General features: G+C 54.6%; 1 protein-coding gene across 2 annotated transcripts in view; it reads left to right on the forward strand.

The window, feature by feature from the left end:
- LOC150047545 (dystonin-like) overlaps nucleotides 1–24852 on the forward strand; it is a 287691-nt gene that overhangs the window by 23571 nt on the left and 239268 nt on the right. For both annotated transcript variants that reach the window (XM_090355460.1, XM_090355461.1), the window contains exon 3: nucleotides 7819–8019. In XM_090355460.1, coding sequence (XP_090211586.1) covers nucleotides 7819–8019 — 201 coding nt within the window. The remainder of the gene's footprint in view (nucleotides 1–7818; nucleotides 8020–24852) is intronic.

Below are 24852 nucleotides of genomic sequence, written 5' to 3' on the forward strand. Positions count from 1 at the left end.
CAAAGCTGCTGGAGTGAGGGCTCCGCTCCTTGGACTTGCCCTGTAGATGGCTGTGAAATTGCTTTTCCCCCAGCTCTGGGTCGTCTGCTCTTTGCTCTTAAGTGTCTTTGTTCTCTTCTTCCAGACACCCGCCTTGCTGTTATTTTCTGTCCTTGCGAGGTTAAGGCACAGCGATGTAGCTGAGCTGTGGATTATGAAACGTAAGGTGCTGTGTATCGAGGACCATCTCTCACCAGTGCAGTCTGAAATCCCCGTCAACAAGGCAGTGTGACCCCTGAGGCCCTTGTGTCTGGAGACTTGTGAATATCATTTTAAGTTAATTAAAACATAAATGGAAGTTTCCAGATGTAACCAATAGCCACCCTCTTGCCCAGACCAGACTCCGAGGCCAGGCAATCTTCATGTGTGTGTCTGGTGCTGCTGGAGCTTAGAATCCCAGTCTTGCCCTGTCTCTTTGCCTTCTTCTCACGGCTGTCATTCTTGCAGCTTTTTGCTTGTTATGTAGAGGTAATTTGGATTTATCTGCCCCGGCTGGCTTTGAACCATAATCCTTAGAGCTCAGCCTCCTTAGTAGCGAGGGTTACGGGCGTGAGCTGCTGGACCTGGTCTCCCTCGAAGCCTTCTTAGGTCTATTGAGACCACAGGTAAAGAGCACTGAAAGCTGAGCACCGGGGCCCTCCCAGGAGCTCTGTCTGCTCAGGAGGTGGAGATTGGGAGGGTTAGGGTTCAAGGCCAGCCTGGCAAAAGGGTTTTGAGTTCTTCCCCCCATCTCAACCGATAAAAAGCTCGGTAGGCCGTGGTGCACCTGCTCTTCCCAGGGTTCCGGAAGCTCAGACAGGAGCATCAGGGTCCAGTTTCATCTAGGCACAAAGATGAGACTGACTTGAAGAAGAGCTAACGCTACCAAGGCTGGAGTGTGGCTCAGGTGGTGGAGCACCTGCTGGGTAAGCTCAAGAGGCTGAGTTCAAACCCCAGTGCCACCAACACAACAAAACAGAAAGACCAGTGAGCAGGCGCCAGGCTCTGTCCACCAGGTCTGGGTGCTGGATCCTGCCCTTGGCCAAAGGGCTGGGAACCACTGCAGCCCCACTGTTCTGATGGCGGGGTGAGAGCAGCAAGCACACGGCGGGTGGGGGGCCTCAGCTGGCTCTCCGTGCCCAGAGCCTGGAGGTGGATGCGACCTCACTGGAATGGGCCCGAGTTGGTGACTTGTAATGGCTGAAAGAACTTTACAATTGAAAATGACGAGAAAAATGATCTATTTGTCTGTGAAATCTCACAGACTGCTGGCTGTGGACTGGGAAAGTAGGCCAGACGGAGGGCGAGGTTTTCAGAGACTGGCAGCACACGTGAGTGGGACAGGGACTGAGAAGTCAGCTCTCCCGGCCCTGTGGGCCCCACCACAGTGCCCAGGCCCTATTCTTGTTTTCCCCCGTCTCTGCTAACTGTTTCCAGACCATCGATGTCCCGGCCTCTCCGGGTACTGGGCCCTGGCTCCTCCCGGCTGGCCAGCACCAGCAGGCCCTGGAAGTGTTAGGGGCGGGGTTTCAGGCCCAGCCACGCCCTGGGAGTGTTAGGGGCGGGGTTTCAGGCCCAGCCACACCCTGGAAGCATGATGGAGGCAATGTTTGGGGCCCAGCCACGCCCTGGAAGCGTGATGGAGGCAGGGTTTCAGGCCCAGCCACGCCCTGGAAGCGTGATGGAGGCAGGGTTTCAGGCCCAGCCACGCCCTGGAAGCGTGATGGAGGCAGGGTTTCAGGTCCAGCCACGCCCTGGAAGTGTTAGGGGCGGGGTTTCAGGCCCAGCCATGCCCTGGGAGTGTGTTAGGGGTGGGGTTTCAGGCCCAGCCACGCCCTGGAAGCGTGATGGAGGCAGGGTTTCGGGCCCAGCCACGCCCTGGAAGCGTGATGGAGGCAGGGTTTCGGGCCCAGCCACGCCCTGGAAGCGTGATGGAGGCAGGGTTTCGGGCCCAGCCACGCCCTGGAAGCGTGATGGAGGCAGGGTTTGGGGCCCAGCCACGCCCTGGAAGCATGATGGAGGCAGGGTTTGGGGCCCAGCCACACCCTGGAAGCGTGATGGAGGCAGGGTTTGGGCCCCAGCCACACTCTGCAGTGATGAGAGACTCCAATGATGCTGGCAGGTGTTGAGGGTAAGAACGTGGACCTCAGACCCCCTCCCTGTGGAGGCAGGGCACTGTGGCTCATGCTTGTGATCCCAGCTCCTCAGGAGCTGGGCTGTGAGGATCGCAGTTCCACGCCACCTGGGGCAGGAAAGCCTTTGAGGCTTACCTCAGTGAATCACCAGAATCCGGAACTGGGCGTGTGGCGCTAAGGGAAGGGAGCTAGCCTTGTGAGCTAAACCACTCAGATGGCACCCTGGCCCTGAGTTCAAGTGCGAATTGTCTCACGTGAAGTGATCCGTTCTTCCCCGGAAGCTGCTGGTAAACTGAGTGGGCCAGGGTGGGTAGAGGTCCCCAGATTTACCCTTGTTCATTCTTGTCCTCCTGGCGGAAGCTGAAGGGCATGGCACCCAGAGCCATCTGCTGTGAACATCTCAGTGCACTTACAGCTCCACCTACCGTCTGAAAATGACATTCCTTCCATTATAAGGGACGACTTTGTCTTTTTAAAATGAAATTCAGAAGGGAGCACTCTAAGCAAGGGGAGCTGATCTGTGTACTGATTAAGGGTGTCAGAATGTGGCTGTCCAAGGATACCCAGGTGGTTCACAGTTTTTGAATTTGTAGCTCCGAGCTGGCAGCCTGTGAATCCAGGTCACGGGACCCAGGAAGAAAGCGGCTTAGCCATTATGAGGAAAGTGGATTAACGACTACTTAGATGGCACCTGCAGCCTAACAGTGTCAGTCTCATTTAAATACCACTGTAGTTCTGGAAGAGGGGTGGCAGGTGAAGCCACCAGTGTATAGGAATGTCACAGAGCTGAGGTACACAGCTCATAGCTGACAGAGCCATTGTCTGAGCCTCGCAATCCTGGGACTCTGGAGCAAAACCTCTGCTCCTGGCCGGGAGCCTGGCCTGGGGGTAGAGGCTCGCCTGGCATGTACAAAGCTCCAGGTTCAATTCCTCGGTACCAGATACACAGAAAAAAGCTGGAAGTGGAGCTGCTGCTCAAGTGGTAAAGGGCCAGCCTTGAGGAAAATATAAGGATAGCACCTCAGGCCCTGTGTTCAAACCCCCGGACTAGCAAAAAAAGAAAAAGAGCTCTTTGATCAGGGCTATACATATGACATATGTCTCTGTGCATGGCACCCCAGTCATGTGACTCAGTTTGCTTTCCATACTTGATTGCAATCAAGAATATATTGGAGACCCCATTACTGAATTCAAGTATGTATTTTATGCGCACCAGTAAAACACAGAGCAATATAGTGGAGCCTTAATAATACCATGTGCGAAGATTTTTCATAAAGCAGACACCTGCAGTAACTACTGTTTTTAATCCCCATTGTACAAGAAAAGAAATAGTTGAATAGCGAGAGGGGCTCCCCGGGCTTTGAGGTGAGGCTGCAGTTCTGTGTGCTACACGGCAGTTCTTATGAGGAGATGCTTCCAATCGGCGTGGCTGCACTGCGTCATGACTGGTAGAGTGCTCGCAGAACCCAGTGCTCTCCTCCAGGTATCGTAAGCAATTCCAGCCTGCTGGTTTCCTGGCAATCGTGGTCTGGTCAGTCATGAGGCTTGAACTGGGCCTGGGCGCTGTCCCTGGGTTCACCTCAAGGCTCCTGCCCTACCCTTGAGCCAAGCCCCACTTCCCCTTTTCTAGAGGTTCATTGGAGATAAAAGTCTCAGGTCCTTTTGTGCCCCGGCTGGCTTTGAACCTTGATCCTCAGATCTCAGCCTCCTGAGTAGCTGGTATGACAGACGCGAGCCCCTGTGCCCGGCTAATCTTTATTGCTCTCTAGAATGTCTGTGGTAACACCCTTTTATCTTTTTTTTTGGTCTCTTTATGGGGATTTTATGCAACTTTTGTGACTGTTTCTAGACTTTGTCGCTGCTGAAGTCTGTGAGTAAGCGTACAGATGGTGCAGGAATGGATTGATGGTTGTTTATAAGAGACGTGTGTGTTCCAGCCAGGGCGAGCAGCGCCGTGGCAGATCCGGTTCCTGGACTTACCCACGAGTCATTCATCTGTGTGTGCGTGCGTGTGTGTGCGCACGCACACGTGTGCTGGCTGGGGTGTATGCAGCCTCCACGCTTACACAGCAGCGGTGTGCTTGCTGGGTCTGACATGCTTGGTCCCGGCTGCCCCCAGTGCAGTTGTGGCCGTGGCCCAGATCCCTCTCATCCTCGCTCCTCTTCCCAGGCCGCTGTGGGAGCTGTGGGGTTGTTGGGGACTCTGCTGGGTGACACAAGCCGAGCTTTCAGGCAGGGCAGGAGGGGAGCAGGCTTGCCGGAGGAGGGCCTGGCGCGGGGGGGGACGACTCTGTGCAGGTCCTCCTGGGCGGCCTCCCTGCTCTGCAGAGCAGGTGCTGGCCAGCCTGTCTCCCCGTCTCCCCATCTCTCAGCGTCCCTAGAGCCGCCCTGGGCCCCTTCTCATCCTTCTCCTGAAGCTCGTCTTCTCTCTCTGTGCTCTTGCTGCTGCAGCCTCTGCTCTATTTTTTTTTTCTTTTTAAACACCTCTTTCAAGGCTCTGGGAGATGAGGATGAGTGGTGGAGGGGTGAGTTGGACCCAGGCACATTCTATGCGTGCATGGAAATACTGCCCAGAGTCCCTTCGTACTGCTAAAACGATGGGCAGATACGCGCGGCAGACCCACAAAGGCGAGCCCTCCCGGAGCCCTCCCGGAGCCCCCCCAGAGCCCCCCTAGAGCCCTCCCGGAGCCCTCCCAGAGCCCCCCCAGAGCCCCCCTAGAGCCCTCCCAGAGTCCTCCCAGAGCCCCCCCCAGAGCCCCCCTAGAGCCCTCCCAGAGTCCTCCCAGAGCCCCCCAGAGCCCCCCTAGAGCCCTCCCAGAGTCCTCCCAGAGCCCCCTAGAGCCCCCCTAGAGCCCTCCCAGAGCCCTCCCAGAGTCCTCCCAGAGCCCCCCACAGCCCTCCCAGAGCCCTTCAAGAGCCCTCCCACAGTCCCCCAGAGCCCTCCCAGAGTCCCCCAGAGTCCCCTAGAGCCCCCTAGAGTCCTCCCAGAGCCCCCTAGAGCCCCCCCTAAGCCCTCCCAGAGCCCTCCCAGAGTCCTCCCAGAGCCCCCTAGAGCCCCCCTAGAACCCTCCCAGAGTCCTCCCAGAGCCCCCTAGAGCCCCCCTAGAGCCCCCTAGAACCCTCCCAGAACCCCCTAGAGCCCCCCTAGAGCCCTCCCAGAGTCCTCCCAGAGCCCCTCTAGAGCCCCCCTAGAACCCTCCCAGAGTCCTCCCAGAGCCCCCTAGAGCCCCCTAGAGCCCCCCTAGAGCCCTCCCAGAGCCCCCTAGAGCCCCCCTAGAGCCCTCCCAGAGCCCTCCCAGAGTCCTCCCAGAGCCCCCTAGAGCCCCCCTAGAGCCCTCCCAGAGCCCTCCCAGAGTCCCCCAGAGCCCCCTAGAGCCCCCTAGAACCCTCCCAGAGTCCTCCCAGAGCCCCCTAGAGCCCCCCTAGAGCCCTCCCAGAGCCCTCCCAGAGTCCCCCAGAGCCCCCTAGAGCCCCCCTAGAACCCTCCCAGAGTCCTCCCAGAGCCCCCTAGAGCCCCCCTAGAGTCCTCCCAGAGTCCTCCCAGAGCCCCCCCCCAGAGCCCCCCAGAGCCCTCCCAGAGCCCCCCAGAGCCCCCCCAGAGCCCCCCACAGCCCTCCCAGAGCCCTTCAAGAATCCTCCCACAGTCCCCCAGAGCCCTCCCAGAGTACCCCTAGAGCCCCCCCAGAGCCCTCCCAGAGCCCCCTAGAGCCCCCTAGAGTCCTCCCAGAGTCCCCTAGAGCCCCCTAGAGCCCCCCAGAGTCCTCCCAGAGTCCTCCCAGAGCCCCCTAGAGCCCCCTAGAGTCCTCCCAGAGCCCCCCCAGAGTCCCCCCAGAGCCCCACTAGAGCCCTCCCAGAACCCCCCAGAGCCCCCTAGAGCCCCCCAGAGTCCTCTCAGAGTCCCCCCAGAGCCCCCTAGAGCCCCCTAGAGTCTTCCCAGAGCCCTCCCAGAGTCCTCCCAGAGCCTCCCCAGAGCCCCCTAGAGCCCCCTAGAGTCCTCCTAGAGCCCTCCCAGAGCCCCCCAGAGCCCCCCCAGAGCCCTCCCAGAGCCCCCTAGAGTCCTCCCAGAGCCCCCCCAGAGCCCTCCCAGAGCCCCCTAGAGTCCTCCCAGAGCCCTCCCAGAGTCCTCCCAGAGCCCCCCCAGAGTCCCCCCAGAGCCCTCCCAGAGCCCCCCCAGAGCCCTCCCAGAGCCCCCCAGAGCCCCCCCAGAGCCCTCCCAGAGCCCCCTAGAGTCCTCCCAGAGCCCCCCCAGAGCCCTCCCAGAGCCCCCTAGAGTCCTCCCAGAGCCCTCCCAGAGTCCTCCCAGAGCCCCCCCAGAGTCCCCCCAGAGCCCCACTAGAGCCCTCCCAGAGCCCCCCAGAGCCCCCTAGAGCCCTCCCAGAGCCCCCCCAGAGCCCTCCCTCCCTGTCCTTCCAGCTGCTCCCCGCGGGCTGGGCTTTCACCCTCCACTTCCGGGCCTTCCAGTAAAGGTGCCATGGTTGCAGGAGCATTTGTCCACTCCCGTTGGTTTGTCCAGGCGGTTTCCACTGCCTGGAACAGAGCCTGGAGTTGTCCTTCAGTGCCTGCACCCGCCTCCCGGGGCCACCTGGAGAGCGTCCGTGCCCTAGTTTGTTCCTCTCCTCTCCGAGGACGAGGACGGAGGTGCTGGGGATGCACTTTGGCCCCAGTCTCTGGGAACCAGTTCTTAGTTCCTGGGTAAACTAGGCTACGCGAGGACGGACAGGGCGTTAGGTAATCCCTCCGCATTTCCCGGGGTGTCTACATGACCCTTATGTGCAGGGTGACACCCGAGCTTTCCTTGTCCTGTGGGCTGCCCTGACACTCGCCCTACTCAGAGAAAGAAAATGACCCTTGCAGCGTTAGGTCTATTATCTTGTTTCTAAAATGTTTTATTGTAATGTACAGAGGGATTACAGTTACATTTGCCAGATAGCAGGTCCATTACTCCTCACACATCGACACCCCTTCTCGTGTTTTTTCCCCATTTCCCTCTCCCACCTCCTCCCAATCATCTTGTTTTCCCCCCTTTCCTTTCCTATCTCAAATAATGAAACCTACATACGATACACCAGGTAACACAGTCAGGTATCGTAACAATACGAGATTAACCAAAGGACAGCAAAAGAGAAGAGAAGTAACACTCTCCTACCTTATTTAAAATGTGAACTTCCCTGAGCAGAACGATCCGCCCTTTATGGAACGGGGCTCCGGATGCCCCACCTGTGTAGCTTGGTGAACAAGGCGCTTCGCCTCCGTTTCACTTGTCCCTTTGCCTTGCGGGGTGTGCGTGTGTGTGCGTGTGTGTGCGTGTCAGGAGGCTGGGATCGGAGGATCATGGTCAGAAGCCAGACTGGGCAGGCAAGTCCGTGGCCTGTGGCTTGAGCGGTTGAGCAGCAGCCTTGAGTGAAAACACTGAGGGCCAGCAGCCAGGCCCGGATTCGAGCCCGGGTCTGGCGCACACAGGATGTCTTCCTGTGCAGGACAGGGTGTTGTCTGCACCCACACCGGCTGGTGGGGGGGTGGCATAGACACCGCTGCCTTGGGGTGAGGCCAGGTGCGCCGGGCTCCCCCGTGCTCACTTTGGGGTGGTGATGAGTGCGGAGCTGGGGGACTGTGGGAGCACGTCCATCTGGGGACCATGACACTCACGTGGCTGTCTCCGCTGCAGGGATTCAGAGCCAGCCCCCGGCACATCAGGAGACGGGTTGCCGCAGCGGCCGCCGCCCGCCTGGAAGAAGTGAAGCCGGTGGTAGAAGCTGCGCCTCCGAGTGAACAGGAGAGCTCAGCGAGGAAGAGGAGGCTCAAGAAGAGCAGCCGGGTGCAGCCAGAGTTCTACCACTCTGTCCAAGGCGCGCCCGCCCGCAGGCCGGTAAGTGGAGAATTGCCTTTCCTGAGACCAGCCCGTGCGCCGTCCGTGGGTTCCAGTTCCCTTGCTCTCTGTCTTCCCCTTGCCGAATTGGGATGTCTGCTTGACACCCCAGCATGGCGCCTGGAGTCCCACCAGCTCCAGCCAGCAGCTGTGTTTTGAGATGGTTCAGAGGCCAGCTAGTGTCTGGGCAGATTGAAGGGTGAACTTCCAGTCCATGGGAGCCGGAGGTCTGCCATGAGGGTGGACTGCACAGCCAGGGGAGGGAGGAGACCTGATGTCATGGAGAGGTGGAGAGGGAGTGGCCATCCACACAGCCCCCGAGGGAGGAGCTGGGCTCTGGGCATCCAGCCAGGGGAGTGCAGAGGCTGCAGGTGTGGCCTCTGGGTCATTAGAGGACAGCTGCATGTCTTTCCCAACCAGGGAAGACCCTGTTCTGGCTGGGAGCTGTCTTGCTTTCTCACTTTCCTAATTCAGCACTCCATCCTCTGTGCTTTGATTTGTTTTCTTGGTGGAGTTCTGGCGTGTGGACTTTGTATGTGTACACATGTGTGTGTGTGCTGGGTCTGTGGCTGGACCTGTGGGCCTGGCGCTGTCCTGTTTTGCTCAAGGCTGGTGTTTTCCCACTTAAGCCACAGCTCCACTTCTGGGATTTTGGGGATGAATTCTTTGAACCAGGAGCCTCAGATCTCAGTCTCTGAGTAGTTAGACCACAGGCATGAGCTACCGGCACCCACTGCATAGAGACGTCTCAACCAGTCAACCAAGGAGGTGATGAGAAAGGACTGGGGCTGTAGGAATGCTGCTTTTAAAGGGCATTTCATGGCCGCAACCCTTCTATGCTGCTTTGGTGTGAAGCCACACCCCTGTTCCCTCCCTGTGCTGTGACCATCCCCCACGGTTCCTTGTTCCAGGCAAGGAAGCCATCCAGACGTGACTGGATGTAGTCTCTGTGGATGGTGTGGAATTGCCCCTCGGAGGGGATCCGTAGAACGCCGAGCTCTGGGGACACTGGCTGGGCTGGGAGCACAGACTGGGGCCCCTGCAGTGCAGAGCCAAAGGAGCCCTTCCTCATAAAAGGCCTCTGCGGGGTGTCAGTCACGCCTGTGGGAAAGTCATGTGTGTAGCCCCTGACTGGCTCCAGGTGACTAGGTGTTTGGGACAATTCAAAGTTTGGACCACAGCATAAGCACGTCTGCACGTTGCCTTCCTGCAGCCTCTGTCACCAGGAGCCCTAGTGTAGTCAGCCAGGCTTGGTCTGGTGTCAAAGGAGCACTGTGCGGAGGGAGCACTGTGCGGAGGGAGCACTGTGCGGAGGTTGTGCCATGATCAGGAAAGGAGAAGAGGCGGGAGGGTGGACAAGAGAACTGCCCTAATGCTGACCGTGACTGTCCATGTTCACATCCCATGACTCTCCATATTCACATCCCGTGACTCTCCGTGTTCACATCCCCGTGACTCTCTGTGCTCACGTCTCCGTGACTCTCCGTGTTCACATCCCCGTGACTCTCCGTGCTCACGTCTCCGTGACTCTCCGTGGTCACGTCCCCATGACTCTCCGTGCTCACGTCTCCGTGACTCTCCGTGTTCACATCCCCGTGACTCTCTGTGCTCACGTCTCCGTGACTCTCCGTGTTCACATCCCCGTGACTCTCCGTGCTCACGTCTCCGTGACTCTCCGTGGTCACGTCCCCATGACTCTCCGTGGTCACATCCCGTGACTCTCCGTGTTTACCTCCCGTGACTCTCCATGTTCACATCCCGTGACTCTCTGTGCTCACGTCCCCGTGACTCTCCGTGTTCACCTCCCGTGACTCTCTGTGCTCACGTCTCTGTGACTCTCCGTGTTCACATCCCCGTGACTCTCTGTGCTCACGTCCCCGTGACTCTCCGTGTTCACATCCCGTGACTCTCTGTGCTCACGTCCCCGTGACTCTCCGTGTTCACATCCTCGTGACTCTCTGTGCTCACGTCCTCGTGACTCTCCGTGTTCACGTCCTCGTGACTCTCCGTGCTCACGTCTCCGTGACTCTCCGTGTTCGTGTCCCGGTAACTGTCCGTGTTCACGTTGCCCTGACTGTATGTGTTCACGTCTCCGTAACGATGGGTGCTCACATCCCCGTGACTGCCCATGACTGCGGATGCTCTGTGAACTCTGCCCTGCCTACTGCGCCCTCCTGGGGGGCAGGACTAGTTCAGCAAAGGCTTTCCTGACCTCTCCTGGCAGAGCCAGTGGATCTTCCTGTGACTCGGAGGGCTGGGAAAGCTGCACTCGCAAGGTTTGGAAGGGGCTGTGCACAGGGCCTGCTGAGCTCTGCGGCCGGGCGGTATGGCCAGCTTGGCACAGACCAAGCCTTTCCTTCCTGGCCTGAGGATGCAGCCAGGGCAGGGCCTCCTCGGGTTGGGCAGGAACTGCCCCTGCCTCACAGGAACCAAGGCCTGGAGTGTACCACCGCCAGCGGGCAGCGGGGTGGGGGCTGGCAGGGGTGTGGGTTCCTGCCTCTTGGCTCCTTTGGGTGCTTCTCATGGACACAGCCAAAGTGAAAGCCAGACGGCAAAGCAGCAGAGAACACAAGCTCCTGTGTACAGAGTGAGGAGGAGAGGAGCTGAGAGTCCTGAGGAGGTGAGGACTGCTCCCGTGTACAGAGTGAGGAGGAGAGGAGCTGAGAGTCCTGAGGAGGTGAGGACTGCTCCCGTGTACAGAGTGAGGAGGAGAGGAGCTGAGAGTCCTGAGGAGGTGAGGACTGCTCCCGTGTACAGAGTGAGGAGGAGAGGAGCTGAGAGTCCTGAGGAGGTGAGGACTGCTCCCGTGTACAGAGTGAGGAGGAGAGGAGCTGAGAGTCCTGAGGAGGTGAGGACTGCTCCCGTGTACAGAGTGAGGAGGAGAGGAGCTGAGAGTCCTGAGGAGGTGAGGACTGCTCCTGTGTACAGAGTGAGGAGGAGAGGAGCTGAGAGTCCTGAGGAGGTGAGGACTGCTCCCGTGTACAGAGTGAGGCTTAGAGGAGCTGAGACTCCTGGGGAGAGTGGAAAGCACTCGGCCAGGCCTTTTCCAAGTTGTTCCTCCTCCCGAGCGTTCGTTTCTGTCCTGGCAATGAGAACATGCGTGGCTGCTGCCTGCAGTGGTGAAGATGGACAGACTGTGTGCACAGCGGGACGGGGGCGACTACGGCCTAGAATGGGTGCTCAAGGGGAGGAAGCTCCTTCCGCGTGTCCCTGGGCCGGGTTTCTGGGGGACATCTGGTCGACTCTCTTGACACCTAGGTGCTTCTTGCTGATGCACGGGTGCCGTTGGCCAGGAGACAAAGTGTGCACTTCTCATCAATACAGGAGTGTGAAGATGGAGGCTGGGCTCCCCTGTGGCCCAGGTAGGATCTGGGTTTGGGGTCCCCTGAGATGTCGTGAGGGACCGGCGGTGAGCGGGAGGAGCAGGAGGGCTGAGGTATGTGGGATTTATAGGAGGGAAGTAGAAAGGGAGCTAGAAAAGCAGATGGGGTCAGGGCCCCCGGACAACCACTGACTACAACTTGGCTGTCGTGGAGCTGGGCTTGTCCTTCCCGGACGGCCGACCTGGCCACGGGACCCCGAGGGGCTGCAGGGGACGGGGTCTGGGGCGTGAGTGAGCATGTGTGTGTGTGTGTGTGTGTGACCAGGGCCTGCTCCATGGCCTAACGTGGCACGCTAGGGGCAGTGGGGTGTCACCACTGAGGGGACCTGGGGAAGGCCTTCCTCTGCCTGCTGGGAGAGGCTGGGGGCTGCCTCGCTGCTGGAGCCCCGGCTGGCCAGGCAGGCTGCTCACTTCCTCCTCTGCCTGCATCCCGTCCAGTTGTCCGGGAGCCCAGAGATAGTCAGTCCATGATGGAGAGGCCTCAGGCCTGTCTCTCCTGGTTCCGGTTGAGGCCTCCGCGGCCACGCCCCTGTGTTTCTGCCCCGCGGGAGGAGGAGAGGAGGCTCTAGTTCTCCAGTGGAATGGTGTAGATGCAGCTGGCCGGTCAGATGTCGGCTCTGGCAGGCTGCATTCCCCACAGTGCAGTTGCCACACCAGTGCTAGTGGTGGCCCAGAGAGGTGATGACAATAGACCAGCGGTGGTGACGCAGGGCCATTTATCTGCACTCCAGGTTTTCGTGGTGGCATCGGAGCCAGGCGTGGCGTGGGCTAGGCTTGGGAGAGGAGGGCAGGGTCAGGAGGACTTGCAGAGGAAGACGTGGACTGGCTGCCTCAGCGCGGTGGCAGTGAGCCTGGCACATACCAGCCCAGGGTGAGAGCTCGGGAGCCAGCAAGGGAGGTGCCGTCCCGCTCAAGAGCCTGGTACGCTGGAGCCCTCGTGCCACAGCCAGCCCTCTGCACTGATAACTCACGCTCCAATGCCTGTGAGAACCCGTGCCGGGGACCCCGCCGTAGACCTACTGTGTGAGAACCCGCGCCGGGGACCCCGTCGTAGACCTACTGTGTCAGAACCCGTGCCGGGGACCCCGCCGTAGACCTACTGTGTGAGAACCCGCGCTGGGGACCCCGTCGTAGACCTACTGTGTGAGAACCCGCGCCGGGGACCCCGTCGTAGACCTACTGTGTGAGAACCTGTGCTGGGGACTCCGCCGTAGACCTACTGTGTGAGAACCTGTGCTGGGGACCCCGTCGTAGACCTACTGTGTGAGAACCTGCGTCGGGGACCCCGTCGTAGACCTACTGTGTGGGAACCCGTGCCGGGGACCCCGCCGTAGACCTACTGTGTGAGAACCCGTGCCGGGGACCCCGTCGTAGACCTACTGTGTGAGAACCTACGCTGGGGACCCCGTCGTAGACCTACTGTGTGGGAACCTGTCCCAGGGACCCCACCGTAGACCTACTGTGTGAGAACCCGTGCCGGGGACCCCGCCGTAGACCTATTGTGTGAGAACCTGCGCTGGGGACCCCGTCGTAGACCTACTGTGTGAGAACCTGTGCCGGGGACCCCGCCGTAGACCTATTGTGTGAGAACCTGCGCTGGGGACCCCGTCGTAGACCTACTGTGTGAGAACCTGTCCCAGGGACCGCACTATAGGCCTGTGTGAGAACCTGCACCAGGGACCCCGCTGTAGACCTACTGTGTGAGAACCCGTGCCAGGGGACCCCGCCGTAGACCTAGTGCTTGAGAACCCGTGCCGGAGACCCCGCCGTAGACCTAGTGTGTGAGAACCTGTGCTGGGGACCCCTGCCGTAGACTTAGTGTGTGAGAACCAGTCCTGAGACCCCACTGTAAACCTAGTGTGTGAGAACCCGTGCTGGGGACCCCACTGTAGACCTAGTGTGTGAGAACCTGTGCTGGGACCCCGCTGTAGACCTAATGTGTGAGAACCTGTGCTGGGGACCCCGCTGTAGACCCAGTGTGTGAGAACCTGTGCTGGGGACCCCGCCGTAGACCTACTGTGTGAGAACCTGTGCTGGGGACCCCACCGTAGACCTACTGTGTGAGAACCTGTGCTGGGGACCCCGCCGTAGACCTACTGTGTGAGAACCTGTGCTGGGGACCCCGCCGTAGACCTACTGTGTGAGAACCTGTGCTGGGGACCCCGCCGTAGACCTACTGTGTGAGAACCTGTGCTGGGGACCCCACTGTAGACCTACTGTGTGAGAACCTGTGCTGGGGACCCCACTGTAGACCTAGTGTGTGAGAACCTGTGCTGGGACCTCACTGTAGACCTAGTGTGTGAGAACCTGTGCTGGAGACCCCACTGTAGACCTAGTGTGTGAGAACCTGTGCTGGGGACCCCACTGTAGACCTAGTGTGTGAGAACCTGTGCTGGGGACCCCACTGTAGACCTACTGTGTGAGAACCTGTGCTGGGACCTCACTGTAGACCTAGTGTGTGAGAACCTGTACTGAGAACCTGTGCTGGGGACTCCACTGTAGACCTAGTGCGTGAGAACCTGTGCTGGGGACCCCACTGTAGACCTACTGTGTGAGAACCTGTGCTGGGACCTCATTGTAGACCTAGTGTGTGAGAACCTGTACTGAGAACCTGTGCTGGGGACTCCACTGTAGACCTAGTGCGTGAGAACTTGTGCTGGGGACCCCACTGTAGACCTAGTGTGTGCACTTTCCTGTGCTCGTTTGGGTTCTGAGCGCTCTTGAAGTGGAGTGAGCGAATGGTTCCGTGCTTCTCGGGACGTATGGTAGACGTAAGGAGCTGTCACTAGGAGGTGTGACGTTTCCAGCCATCTTGAAGGAGAGAAGAAAATCAGAGCCAGGTCTCTGGGCGTCACAGAGCTGCCTGGGTCTTCTGGGTCTGGGAGTGTGTAGCCACTCTGTGGGGGTGGGGAGCTGCTATCCCCGGAACCTTTGAGGCACAGAGCTGGTGCGGATGGAGCTGAGATGAAAACCAGACGCTGGCCCGGGGACGGGAGTCCAGAGGGGATGAGCGCAGCTTTGGTCTTTGGTGTGGTATCCATGCAAGGCAGCCACATCACTGCACTTCATTTTCAGCAGTACTAGGGACTTAAACCCAGCCTGGCCCTGGCTAGACAAGTGGTATACTTGACACGTGAGCCATGCCTGTCATGTGTCTGCCTCCAGCTTGGTTTTCGCATTTAGTGTGTTTCCTGCTGTTGTAGCCAGGCCTCGGACCAGGATTCTCCTGCCGTATGTCCTGAGTGGCTGGGATTACAGCTCGTGCCGCCCCCTCTGGCCTGCATGGTCACCCTTCTGAGGCTCGCTTTCCCTGCATTGGTGGCAGATATGCAAGGGTAGCCGTGTGTGTGTTTCAAACGACTGCGTCCATGGCGGCCGATTTTAAAATAGTCTTGGAAGCCTCATTTTTGCCAAGCATTGAACTGGCCTGCTTTTTCTGTGTCAGGGCCCCCAGCAAGATGCTGTGGACTCCTGTGACTCCAAGCAGGCCCTCACATGTCCCAACGCTGCCCACGAGAAGACAATGAGTCCTGGCGTAAGGAGTTACTTTTTCACAGCAGGTAGAATTCTTCTGTCCCCTTGTCACTTTACCCTACCGAATTATGCTCCTGTCTTCTCTCGGAGCCCATAAAACTTTGATGATGGTGAGGATGCGAGCTATCGAGTTGCCTGATCGATCCGAGCTAATCTTGAATATTGACATCATTTTCCATTAGGTGGCTCACAGTGAATTTAGTGTGAGCATCACTTCCATTCCACTGCGTCTATTTCTACCTTCTGTTCAGCAAAGCAGGCCCTCCAGTGCTTTAGACGTGTCTGGAAATGTCATTTTATTTCAGATCAATAAGAAATGAAGATGGGTCATTGAAAATGTGATTTTTTAGAAAAGAAAACAAAGATAATTTAGTAGATGGAGTCTTAAAACCGGACAGCCGGGTATAGATGTATAGAGAAGAAAATTTTCTTACAAGGCCCATATGCTTTCATGCCATTAAAAACAATTATTTTTAAATGAGCAGCATCAAAGTTGGAAAAAAGTTTTTTCCTAGTCATCAGAGAAAGCATTTTCTTTGAACTGATAACCATCAATGGTGATAATATTTTCAGGCCGTTCTTCTCATTCTGCATTCCAAAAAGGTTAAAGACTGTTGAGTGCCAGACCTTCCTCCCCAGCCTCTGAGGTACCCATTATCCACAGAGCCTGAGCCTGTGCTTCAGAGGGGCGCCCTGTGCGCGTCTCAGGAAAGATTCTTGGCGCTTCCCCCTGTCTCCCTCCCTACTTCCACTTGGTGGGTTGTTTTTTTTTTTTTTTTTGTCTTCACAAAATAAGAGATTATTACCCAGGTAGTAAGGCTGATTTCTTCTACTGATGACACATTTAGAGATCTTGATTCCTCTGATTAAATGATCAGATTATTGGTTGGTTTCAGAGGCTGCATGATTGCCTGTTCTGGGAGACAGATTGCTATGATTGGTGAGTTTGAGACTCGAGGCCACAGCCTGCAGAAACACCCACTGGCTCCTGTTCTAGTGCAGAAGGGAACTGTGGGTCCTGAGGAGGAGGGCTTGCAGGTGAGGGGACGGGCGTCCAGCCCCTGAGGGCTTGCCACTTACGTCTGGCCTTGCCTGAGGGTTTGGCACTACAGGGGCGTCCAGCGCTGCTGAGGGTTTGGCATTCACTTCCTGTTTGCTTTCTACTTGTCATTTCCAATGCTTCTTTTATGTTGCAGGCACTGCAGATTTCATACATATGAAACTTAGGACCTGAGCACTGGCCCCGAGCCTCTTTGTGCTCAAGGCGAGTGCTCTACCATTTTGAGCCACAGTGCCTCTTCTAGTTTTTTTTTATTCTTCTCTTTTTTAATTTATGATTCTTTTCTTCCAGCTTTTTCTGAATAGTTTATTGGAGATAAGAGTCTCATAGACTTTCCTGCCCCAGCTGGCTTCAAACCACAATCCTGAGATCTCAGCCTTCTAAGTAGCTAGAATTACAGGCATGAGCCACTGGCATCTAACATTAATTGACGTTTTACATCATCTCTCACTAATTGCTGAGCCATGAGTATTGACAATCAGAACAGCACAGCTTTCTCAGAATCTGATCGGAACTCGGCATCACTTTGCACTGTGCTTCTGTCCCCACCTCTGACCTTAACGATGACAAAAATTAGGTCACCTTAGAAGAAGACATGTGCTTTGTTTTCTAATGCTCAGACCCAAGGGCTCCTGGGATTTTAATAAATATTTAATAATGATTCACTGGTGAGCTCAGCTTTCATTTAGTGAGAGAAAGTGGTGCGGTGAGAGGTCAGTGGACACTGGTGGAGAAGAAAATCTTAGGCCGAATGTGGCGGCAGTGACAGGCTCTCCCGATGCTCTTTTGAAAGTCACCTTTTTATCCTCAGACTAGAATAGTTCCTTATAGTATGTTGTTTTACTCAGTGGTAAAACAACTAATCCTGGACCTAAGGAAAATATAGCTAACCTCCCCGCCCCGAATCCTACCTACCACCATAGGCAGTCAGCAGATGACATCTGAGTTCAGTGAACTCGGGTCCAACGATGTGCGTCGCTCCAGAACTATAAAGACAAATGCACAGTGGCTCAGGCGTGCGATCCTGGTTGCTCGGGAGGTGGAGCTGAGGTCTGAGACCAGCTCAACAAGAGCATTTTGTTTGTTTCTTTGTTTGTTTTTAGGCAAGTGCTTTGCCAGTGATCCACATCCCAGCCCCCCAAAACATTTTTAACATTGAGTATGGGGAGCACAATGGCTGGGGTCAGTGGCTACACCTGTCACCCCATTGCCTTTGTGAAGCAATTAGGATCATAGCCCATCGGGGCGTAAAGGAAGTAAGCAGTCCAAAACGGGGTGGGAGGCATGGTTCAAGTGGTAGAGCACTTGCCTAGCAAACCTGAGGCTGTGGCTCTGATCACAGGAAGGAAGGAGGGAAGGGGAGGGGGGGGAGAGCTCGGCCGCTGGGGACGGGGATAACGGAGAGAAGAGTCCCGGGACCACAGTTTTTGTGGTGAGCTCCTTCTCAGGGCTGTTGGTGGTAGATATTTGTATGTTTGCAGGATTTGTCAGGTGGGTTGGGAGATAAGGGACTCTCTCAGCTGGTAAAGAGGGGAAGAAGAATCAATAACTCTAGAGAGATGGAGGAGGGAGCTGACACCTCGAGAGGGGTAAAAAGAGGGGACTGCCAATGAGAGAAAGTGGAAGATGGATTTGATAGCTCTGGAGGGGTGGAGGAGGGAGCTGACCCCGAGAGGGGAGGCTGGGACACCAATGCTAGGGTAGCTTCACACTACGCCATGCGTCGTGGGTGAGGGAGATAGGAAATCTCCGCCTCTGGAGCAGATCCAACCAGGAAGGAGGCTTGGAGGTCAGGGCTAGCCTGAGGAGGAGTCATCGACTGGAGAGCTGGACATGGTGGGCACACTCTCAGACTGAGAGGGCTCAGACTCGGTTCTGCCCCTGGGAAACTCCGTCTTGACGTAATCTTCTGTTTTCCATTTTAGCCCATCTCTAGGTATTCGTAAGAACGTCATGTTCAAAGCTTCGTTGCTTTAACTTGTTTGAGAGTTTATGTGCATATGTTTTGGGGCGGGCTGTTTTCCCTTGGAGCTGTGCTTGCAGGATTCAGCCGTAGCACCAGCCATTGCGGTGGCAACTCACACTGACCTGGAGTCACCTCGGGTCTGGCTTTGCCCTGGAGTAGAGCTCGCATTCTCCAGGGGCTCCTCCACAGGTCTTGTGTCGAGCTGTGCAGGAGGGCTTCTTGGAGTTGCTCCAGGTGTGGGGTAGTCATGACAGTTCAACTCTAAAGCCCCTTCCAGTGTCTCAAAATAGTTGTGCTAGTTTGTCAGCATTGGCTAAGGAAGCATGAGGAGCAGTGTTTTTTAGACATCCTATGGCACTGGTTCTGGGACCTGTTGCCTGTAAAATCTCCTGTAAGCTGTTAGCTCTCATGCTAGGCCTGACTTTCTTCCCCCCTCGGTCCTGTCTCACGTTCCCCAGCCATCCCTGTCTCCTCTTCTGCATCCAAACATCTTCCCGGTTCTCCTTCCCCTCTGCACTGTGGATTCGATGATTTGTGACTTCTTCACGCATCTCCTTGTCACTGAGTGGTAGTTTATCTGTTTGTATTGGGTCCCCCTTTTCTGATTTTTTAAGCATATGAACTGTGTTTTGTACAGAGCTGGAGTGTTGTTTGTGGATTTGTGTGTGTGCTTCTTATGTCTGTAACTTCTCCAGGGGTCATGTTTCACTGTGGGTTTGGGGCTATTAAAAATTGATGTTTGAATGAACTTTTATCTGTGGCCAGCTTTAAGACTGACTGGAGGTACATTTTGTTTCCAAGGAAGATCTTTGTTTATTTTTGCCAGGTATGTATCCATCCAGGGAAATCTAAAAGTAAATTCTCAGCCTTCAAGCCGTTCATGCTGTATGCAATGAAGCAGACCACGAAAGACACAGGAAGGCCCATGTGTGGTGGGGACTGGGGGTGGCTCCTCCGCCTGGCCTCCGCGTGGACGCACACATTGCCTGTGTTCTCGTTGGCGTCTCGAGATTGTGCTCTTGGTTTTGTCTGTATCCCTCACATGGTGCTTGTCCATTATGGGAAGATGTAGGTCCAGGTGTGGCATTTCCGCCTCTCTGCTTTTGGGGTGTGTGTGTGTGTGTGTGTGTGTGTGTGTGTGTGTGTGTATCTGTCTGTCTGTCTGTCTCTCTCATCTTCCTACAACTTCCTTGGTTGTCCACACACATGCAGCTTCTAGCACGTGCAGGCATGTGTGCTGGGAAGGCCGCTGTGTCACTGAGACTTCAGGTTATCCGGATCCCTTCCCCAGTTTCTGTAGAAGGCAGAAGTTCTGCACAGCAGGGTCCCTGTCAAGCCAAGTCCACTCCCAAGTTCTACCAAAGGTTAGAGAACCAGACGTGACTGTCACACAGCCCACGCCATCTGCCCAGTCACCACGTCCCGTTCTCACTTCTGGAGTGATTTCACTTCCCCGGACTGCCCATCCCCAAGTGCAAAGCAGATGACACAGCACCTCCGTTTATTCCCAGCAAGAGTGCAGCTCGTGTCCGCATGGGGGTGGAAAAGTCCTGCTGTGACCCACGTGGTTTCCAGTGTCAAGTGGCAGTATATGTATATGGTTTCAGTTAAGCCAGATCCTGATTTTTTTTTTTCTTTTTGAGGCATGGTTTTGCTGTGTAGCCTAGGGTAGCCTCACTGGTTCCTATTTTTGTCTCCCAGAGCCTGAGAATATACATGTTCATGGCCACACTCAGCAGCATCCAGTTTTTAATTGCAGAGTGTTTTAAAAGTCAGAGTTGAATATAAAACCTCACATAGATAAATATTTCATTTAATACTTTTTATGGTAAAATTAAATGGATTATGAATTAGAAATTATGTTCATCAAGGACTTTTTTGTTTGGTGGCACTGGGGTGAAATTCCAGGGCTTCGTGTTTGCTCTACCACCTGAGCCACACCTCCAGCACCTGTGTGTGGGGATTGTTTTCAGGAGAGGGTCTCAGGGCCAGCCTGGGCTGCCATCGTCTGAGCGTGTCTTCCAGGTCTGCGCCATTGCGCCCAAACGCTGTGCTTCTACCATGGCGAGATCACAGGAAGAACCCACTCTGCTCAGCCACTGGTTGAGATGGAGTCTTGCAGAGTTCTATTTACTGCGGCTGTCCTGGAAGCATGATTCCATGATCTCTGACTTGATCCACCACACTGGGCTTATTTTATTTTATATTTATTTATTTATTTATTTTGCCAGTCCTGGGCTTGAGCTCAGGGCCTGAGCACTGTCCTTGGACTTTCTCAAGGCTAGAGCTCTACCACTTGAGCCTCAGCACCACTTCCGGTTTTTTTCTATGTATGTGGTACCGAGGAATCGAACCCGGGTCTTCGTGCATGCTAGGCAAGCACTTTAACCACTAGGCCAAACTCCCAGCCCCTATTTATTTATTTTTGACAATTAACTTTCTAAAAACTAGTACCATCTAAAACACCCATGATCCTGGGCTGGGAGGATTAACATTGTGAAGATGGCAGAACTGCCAAAGGCAGTATCCCAACATCATCCCTTCATGAAATAGGAGAAGCAACCCCAGAATTCATATGGAATAATAACAGACCCAGAATAACAAAAACAATCAACAGAAAGAACAGCATTGGAGGAATTTCAATACCGAACTTCAAACTCTATTACAAAGCCATGGTAATAAAAACAGCTTGGTACAGGCACCAGAACAGGCCTAAGGACTCAGAAATCAACCCACAGACCTATGGTCACCTAATCTTCGACAAGAGAATAAAAAATTAAGATGGAGAAAGCCTTTTCAACAAATGGTTGCCAGCAGAATTGATTAAGCACCTGTGGAAAACTAAAGTTAGATCCTTATCTGTCACCCGGAACCAGAATCAATTCTAAATTGGTCAAAGACCTTGAGGTAAAAGCAGATACCCTGAAAACCTTACAGGAAGGAACAGAAGAAACACCAGAACTCCTCGACACAGTTGAAACTTTCTTAATAAAGACCCAGAAACACAACTAATCAAAGAAAGGTTGGATTAAGGGGATTATATTAAGCTACAGAGCTTCTGTGGGGCAAAGGGCATCACTAGCAAGATAAATAGAAAGCCTACAGAGTGGGCGAAGATCTTCACTAGCTTTTCATCAGACAAGGGCCTCATATCTTAAATACAGTTAGAATTCAAAAAATCAAGCCTGGTGCCAGTGGCTCACGCCTGTCATCCTAGCTACTCAGGAGGCTGAGATCTGAGGATTGTGGTTTAAAGCCAGCCCGGGCACAAAAGGACCCGAGACTCTTATCTCCAATTAGCCACAAGAAAAGGGGAAGTGTGGCTGTGGCTCAAGGGGCAGGGCAGTAGCCTTGAGCTGAAGAGCTCAGGGACAGCACCCAGGCCCAGAGTTCAAGCCCCATGACCAGAAAAAAACAAAAAACAAAAAAACTCTCAAAAAATCAAATCCTTCCAAAACAAATCCTCAAGGAAACAACCATCCCATTAAAAAGTGGCTAAAAACTTAAAGAGGTGCTTCTCTGAAGAGGAAATAAGAATAGTCAATAGACACATGAAGAAATGTTCAACATCTCTGGCCATAAAAGAAATGCAAATCAAAATAACTTTTAGATTCTACCTCACTCCAGTTACAATGGCCATGATGAGGAAATCTAATAACAATATAGGTTGGCGGGGATGTGGTCAAAAAGGAACACTACTACACTGTTGGTGGGAGTATAAACTCCTTCAAAAGACTGTAGAGCTCCCCATAGTCCAGCAGTCCCACTCCTGGGCATTGACCTAAATGACGACAAACAAGGACAAACTAAAGCTACTAGCACAACCATGTTCATTGTTGCATTATTTACCATCGCTACAATAGGAAACCAATCCGGATGCCCCTCAGTAGATGAATGGATGAAGAAAATGTGGTACTTATGTACAAGGGAATTCTATGCATCCACCAGAAAAAATGGCATGGCCTGATTCAGAAGGAAATGGGAAGACAGAAAAAAATCACAGAAGTGAAGTAATCCATACCCTAAGAAACGTAGACCTCATAGTTTTCCTCATTTGCAATTTTCTTTTTGAGGGAGAATGAGCTATGGGTTTAGGAGAGGTATTGTCTATTTTCTCTGTCACATACACTATTCTGTGTAGCTTTTTATGGGACCAATAGCTTTAAGCGTAGCTCAGTGGATACGTGAATGGATTCTTTATAAACTTGAAGAGGAAATCTTAAAAGGCACTAAAGGCAATGAAATTTGGATGCCAAATTTCAATTTAGAGATAATGGATTGTGGGGCATTGAGAAACCTTAAAAATCATGTCTCAAGTTCCTGGGTTGTCATTATAGGGAAGAAGAAGACAGCGGTTTCTGAGCTGACAGCCCTGCTGTCCCAGCTCCGAGGGGAGGCGGGAGTTCTCTGTGGAATATTTTCTCCATCCTCTCTGGAACTGCTTCATCTCCCTGCAGAAGGCCACATGTTTTGAGCCATTTTTAGTGCTCATTATGCATATGTTTAAAAAATTCTAGGTGTGCGTGTTTTGTAATATAAATGCATTTATAAAATTAATTGATAAAACCTAACCATTTTTACATTGAGAAGAGTAAGAACCCTGACATAATAATCTTTGGCATTTATGGGAGTATTAGGGTGGCCGTGCAGATATCCTGTTTATTTCTACAGCCCAGGAAATCACCATGACTTCAGGCAGACTTGTCTGTTTATTAGAGCAAAGGGGATCAGGAAGTCTGAAATGCAGGAGGGTTTGCTTTTGTTGTTGTTTTGTCCTGTTTTTAACAAACAACTCTTTCTTTTTTAAATGCTATTGAAAACTATTTTGGAACTCCATTAGCTCTGCAGCTCTGGAGAAAATCTCAAATAAGACCGTAAAAAGGCAAGTTCTAAATACCCCTGCCTTTCCCATCAGTAGCGTTCTTGGTTTGATGCGAATGCATCACCACAGCTGGCATTTCAGAAGCACTGCCCGTAAGCCAGGCCCTGGGTGAGGAGGGGCACTGAGACTCATTTCATGCTAACAGCAACCTGGGAGCTGGCTTTTCTTTCTAGGTGATGTGTTCAGCCAGCCCTAGTGCCGTGGTCACCGTCATCACTGAGCCTGAGCCAGGGGGCATGGAGCTGTGCCAGACCCCGGGGCCCAGTCCAACCTCAGGCCCCTGCTCCCCCCATGGTCCACTGGCTGGGAAGACCACTGTGCTTCAGACATCTGGTTTCGGGACAAACTTCAGGGCAGATACTGTGGCAATGACTGAGAGGCAGGAAGGAAGTGGGCATTTATTGAGTTCCCAGTATGTGCTAGGTGGTATCAGTACTTTTATAAAACTCGCAGCCATCCCTTTTCTGTCCCATGAATGTGTTCTGAACACCTGCTGCGGGTTTAATACCCTGGCACCAAGTCCTGTAGGCCTGGCGCCTACCCGTGGGTGGTCAGGACAGAGCAGCAGGTGACCGTCGGGCATCAGATGGGGTCCTCCTAATTCAAGATGGTTTCCCTGCTTTATTTCTGCTTCCTCTTAGGCAGCGCAGCACTGGGGGCTGTTCAGGCACCAGGGCGCCACGTATGGCAGCGGGCCTTGTGATGGTCCCACCACATCCGTGTCACTGGCTCCCGGAGAATCCGAGGCAGGTGGAGGACCGACCATCTGTCTGAGTCCAGGCGGAGCTGATCTAGCGGTCAGCTCCAAGCCAGGAGCACGCAGTGGTCACAGCTGCACTGTGGCCTGAATTATTCTCTGAATTGGGCCAGGCTGGGTTCCATTAGAACAGAGGCTGAGGCTGCTCGGAGATGGCCAGAGCCAGATCCAGGAAAACTGGAGGCAGGCCACGTTTCTCTCTGCCTTGAGGAGGCTTCAGCAGTGGCCCTTGGCTTTACCTCAGGACGTTTCTCAGACCAAAGTCCGACGGCCTCACCCAGCTACAGCGCAGGGTTCACGCGTTCACCGCAGAGAGCTTGCCTAGTAATGGAAATCCGTAGAGGATGAAGGAGGACTCTTCCATCCTGGAGTCAGGGGTGAGCGTGAGTCACTGCCCATTTAGGACATGAACCAGCCAGCGAGGGTGAGTGAATTCTTCCTGCATTGTGGGGGTTCACGGAGGAGCCTGCTGCGGCCCCGCTTGGCCTTGGCCTTGACCTTGGCAGGCGTCCTGCCCCACAGGTGCCCCTGCTTTCTCTCATGTCTCCATGGTGAGCCACAGATTCCTGCGGCTATCCTGCTTATTTGAGTGTGCCAGAGAATCAGAGTTACTGGGAGATACTGGTGGTGACACGTGTGTGCACACATGATGCACAGACTTACTTATTTAAAGAGCTCTGCAGTCTGAAACCCCAAGGGTCAGGCTGGGAATTCAGCCAGAGCTGGCGTGAAAGGCCTGGATCCTGTGTGTGCAGGACGACTGGCTGGAGGCTGAGGCAGGGTTTTCGTGTTGGGGTCTTCGGTGGGAGACCTCAGTCGTTGCTTTACAAGATGAAGCCCGGCGCTCTGTGGTGGGTCAGAGCCTTCGTCGTGACATGAGATTCTCCAGAGAAGCGCTGGCCGCTCTGTGCTGTAACAGACTCGGTGCAGGGCCTCTCCACGCACACTGGTGTCCACTGCAGAGAGGAGAAGATGCGGGGTGCTGGGCCGTCCCGTGCACACATGTCCACTGTGGAGATGCAGAGATCCTTGGCTTATCTGCCTGCCTGTTCTGCACTACCCCTCCTCTGTGGTCAGCCGCAGGCGAGGTCCGGAGGGCGTGGAGCAGGGCACCCGTGGACATCTTTCCGTGTCCACACGCTATGGGATGCTTCTGATGGGTTTTGTCGTGGTGTTTTCTGGAGGCAGAAAGAGTTGTGTTTTCTTTATTGTTCTCCCTTTTACACTCATATTGGGATCTATTTTATCTGAA

Source organism: Megascapheus bottae, chromosome 22 (assembly GCF_031878675.1).
Source record: "Megascapheus bottae isolate mThoBot1 chromosome 22, mThoBot2.hap1, whole genome shotgun sequence".
Lineage (NCBI taxonomy): Eukaryota > Metazoa > Chordata > Mammalia > Rodentia > Geomyidae > Megascapheus > Megascapheus bottae.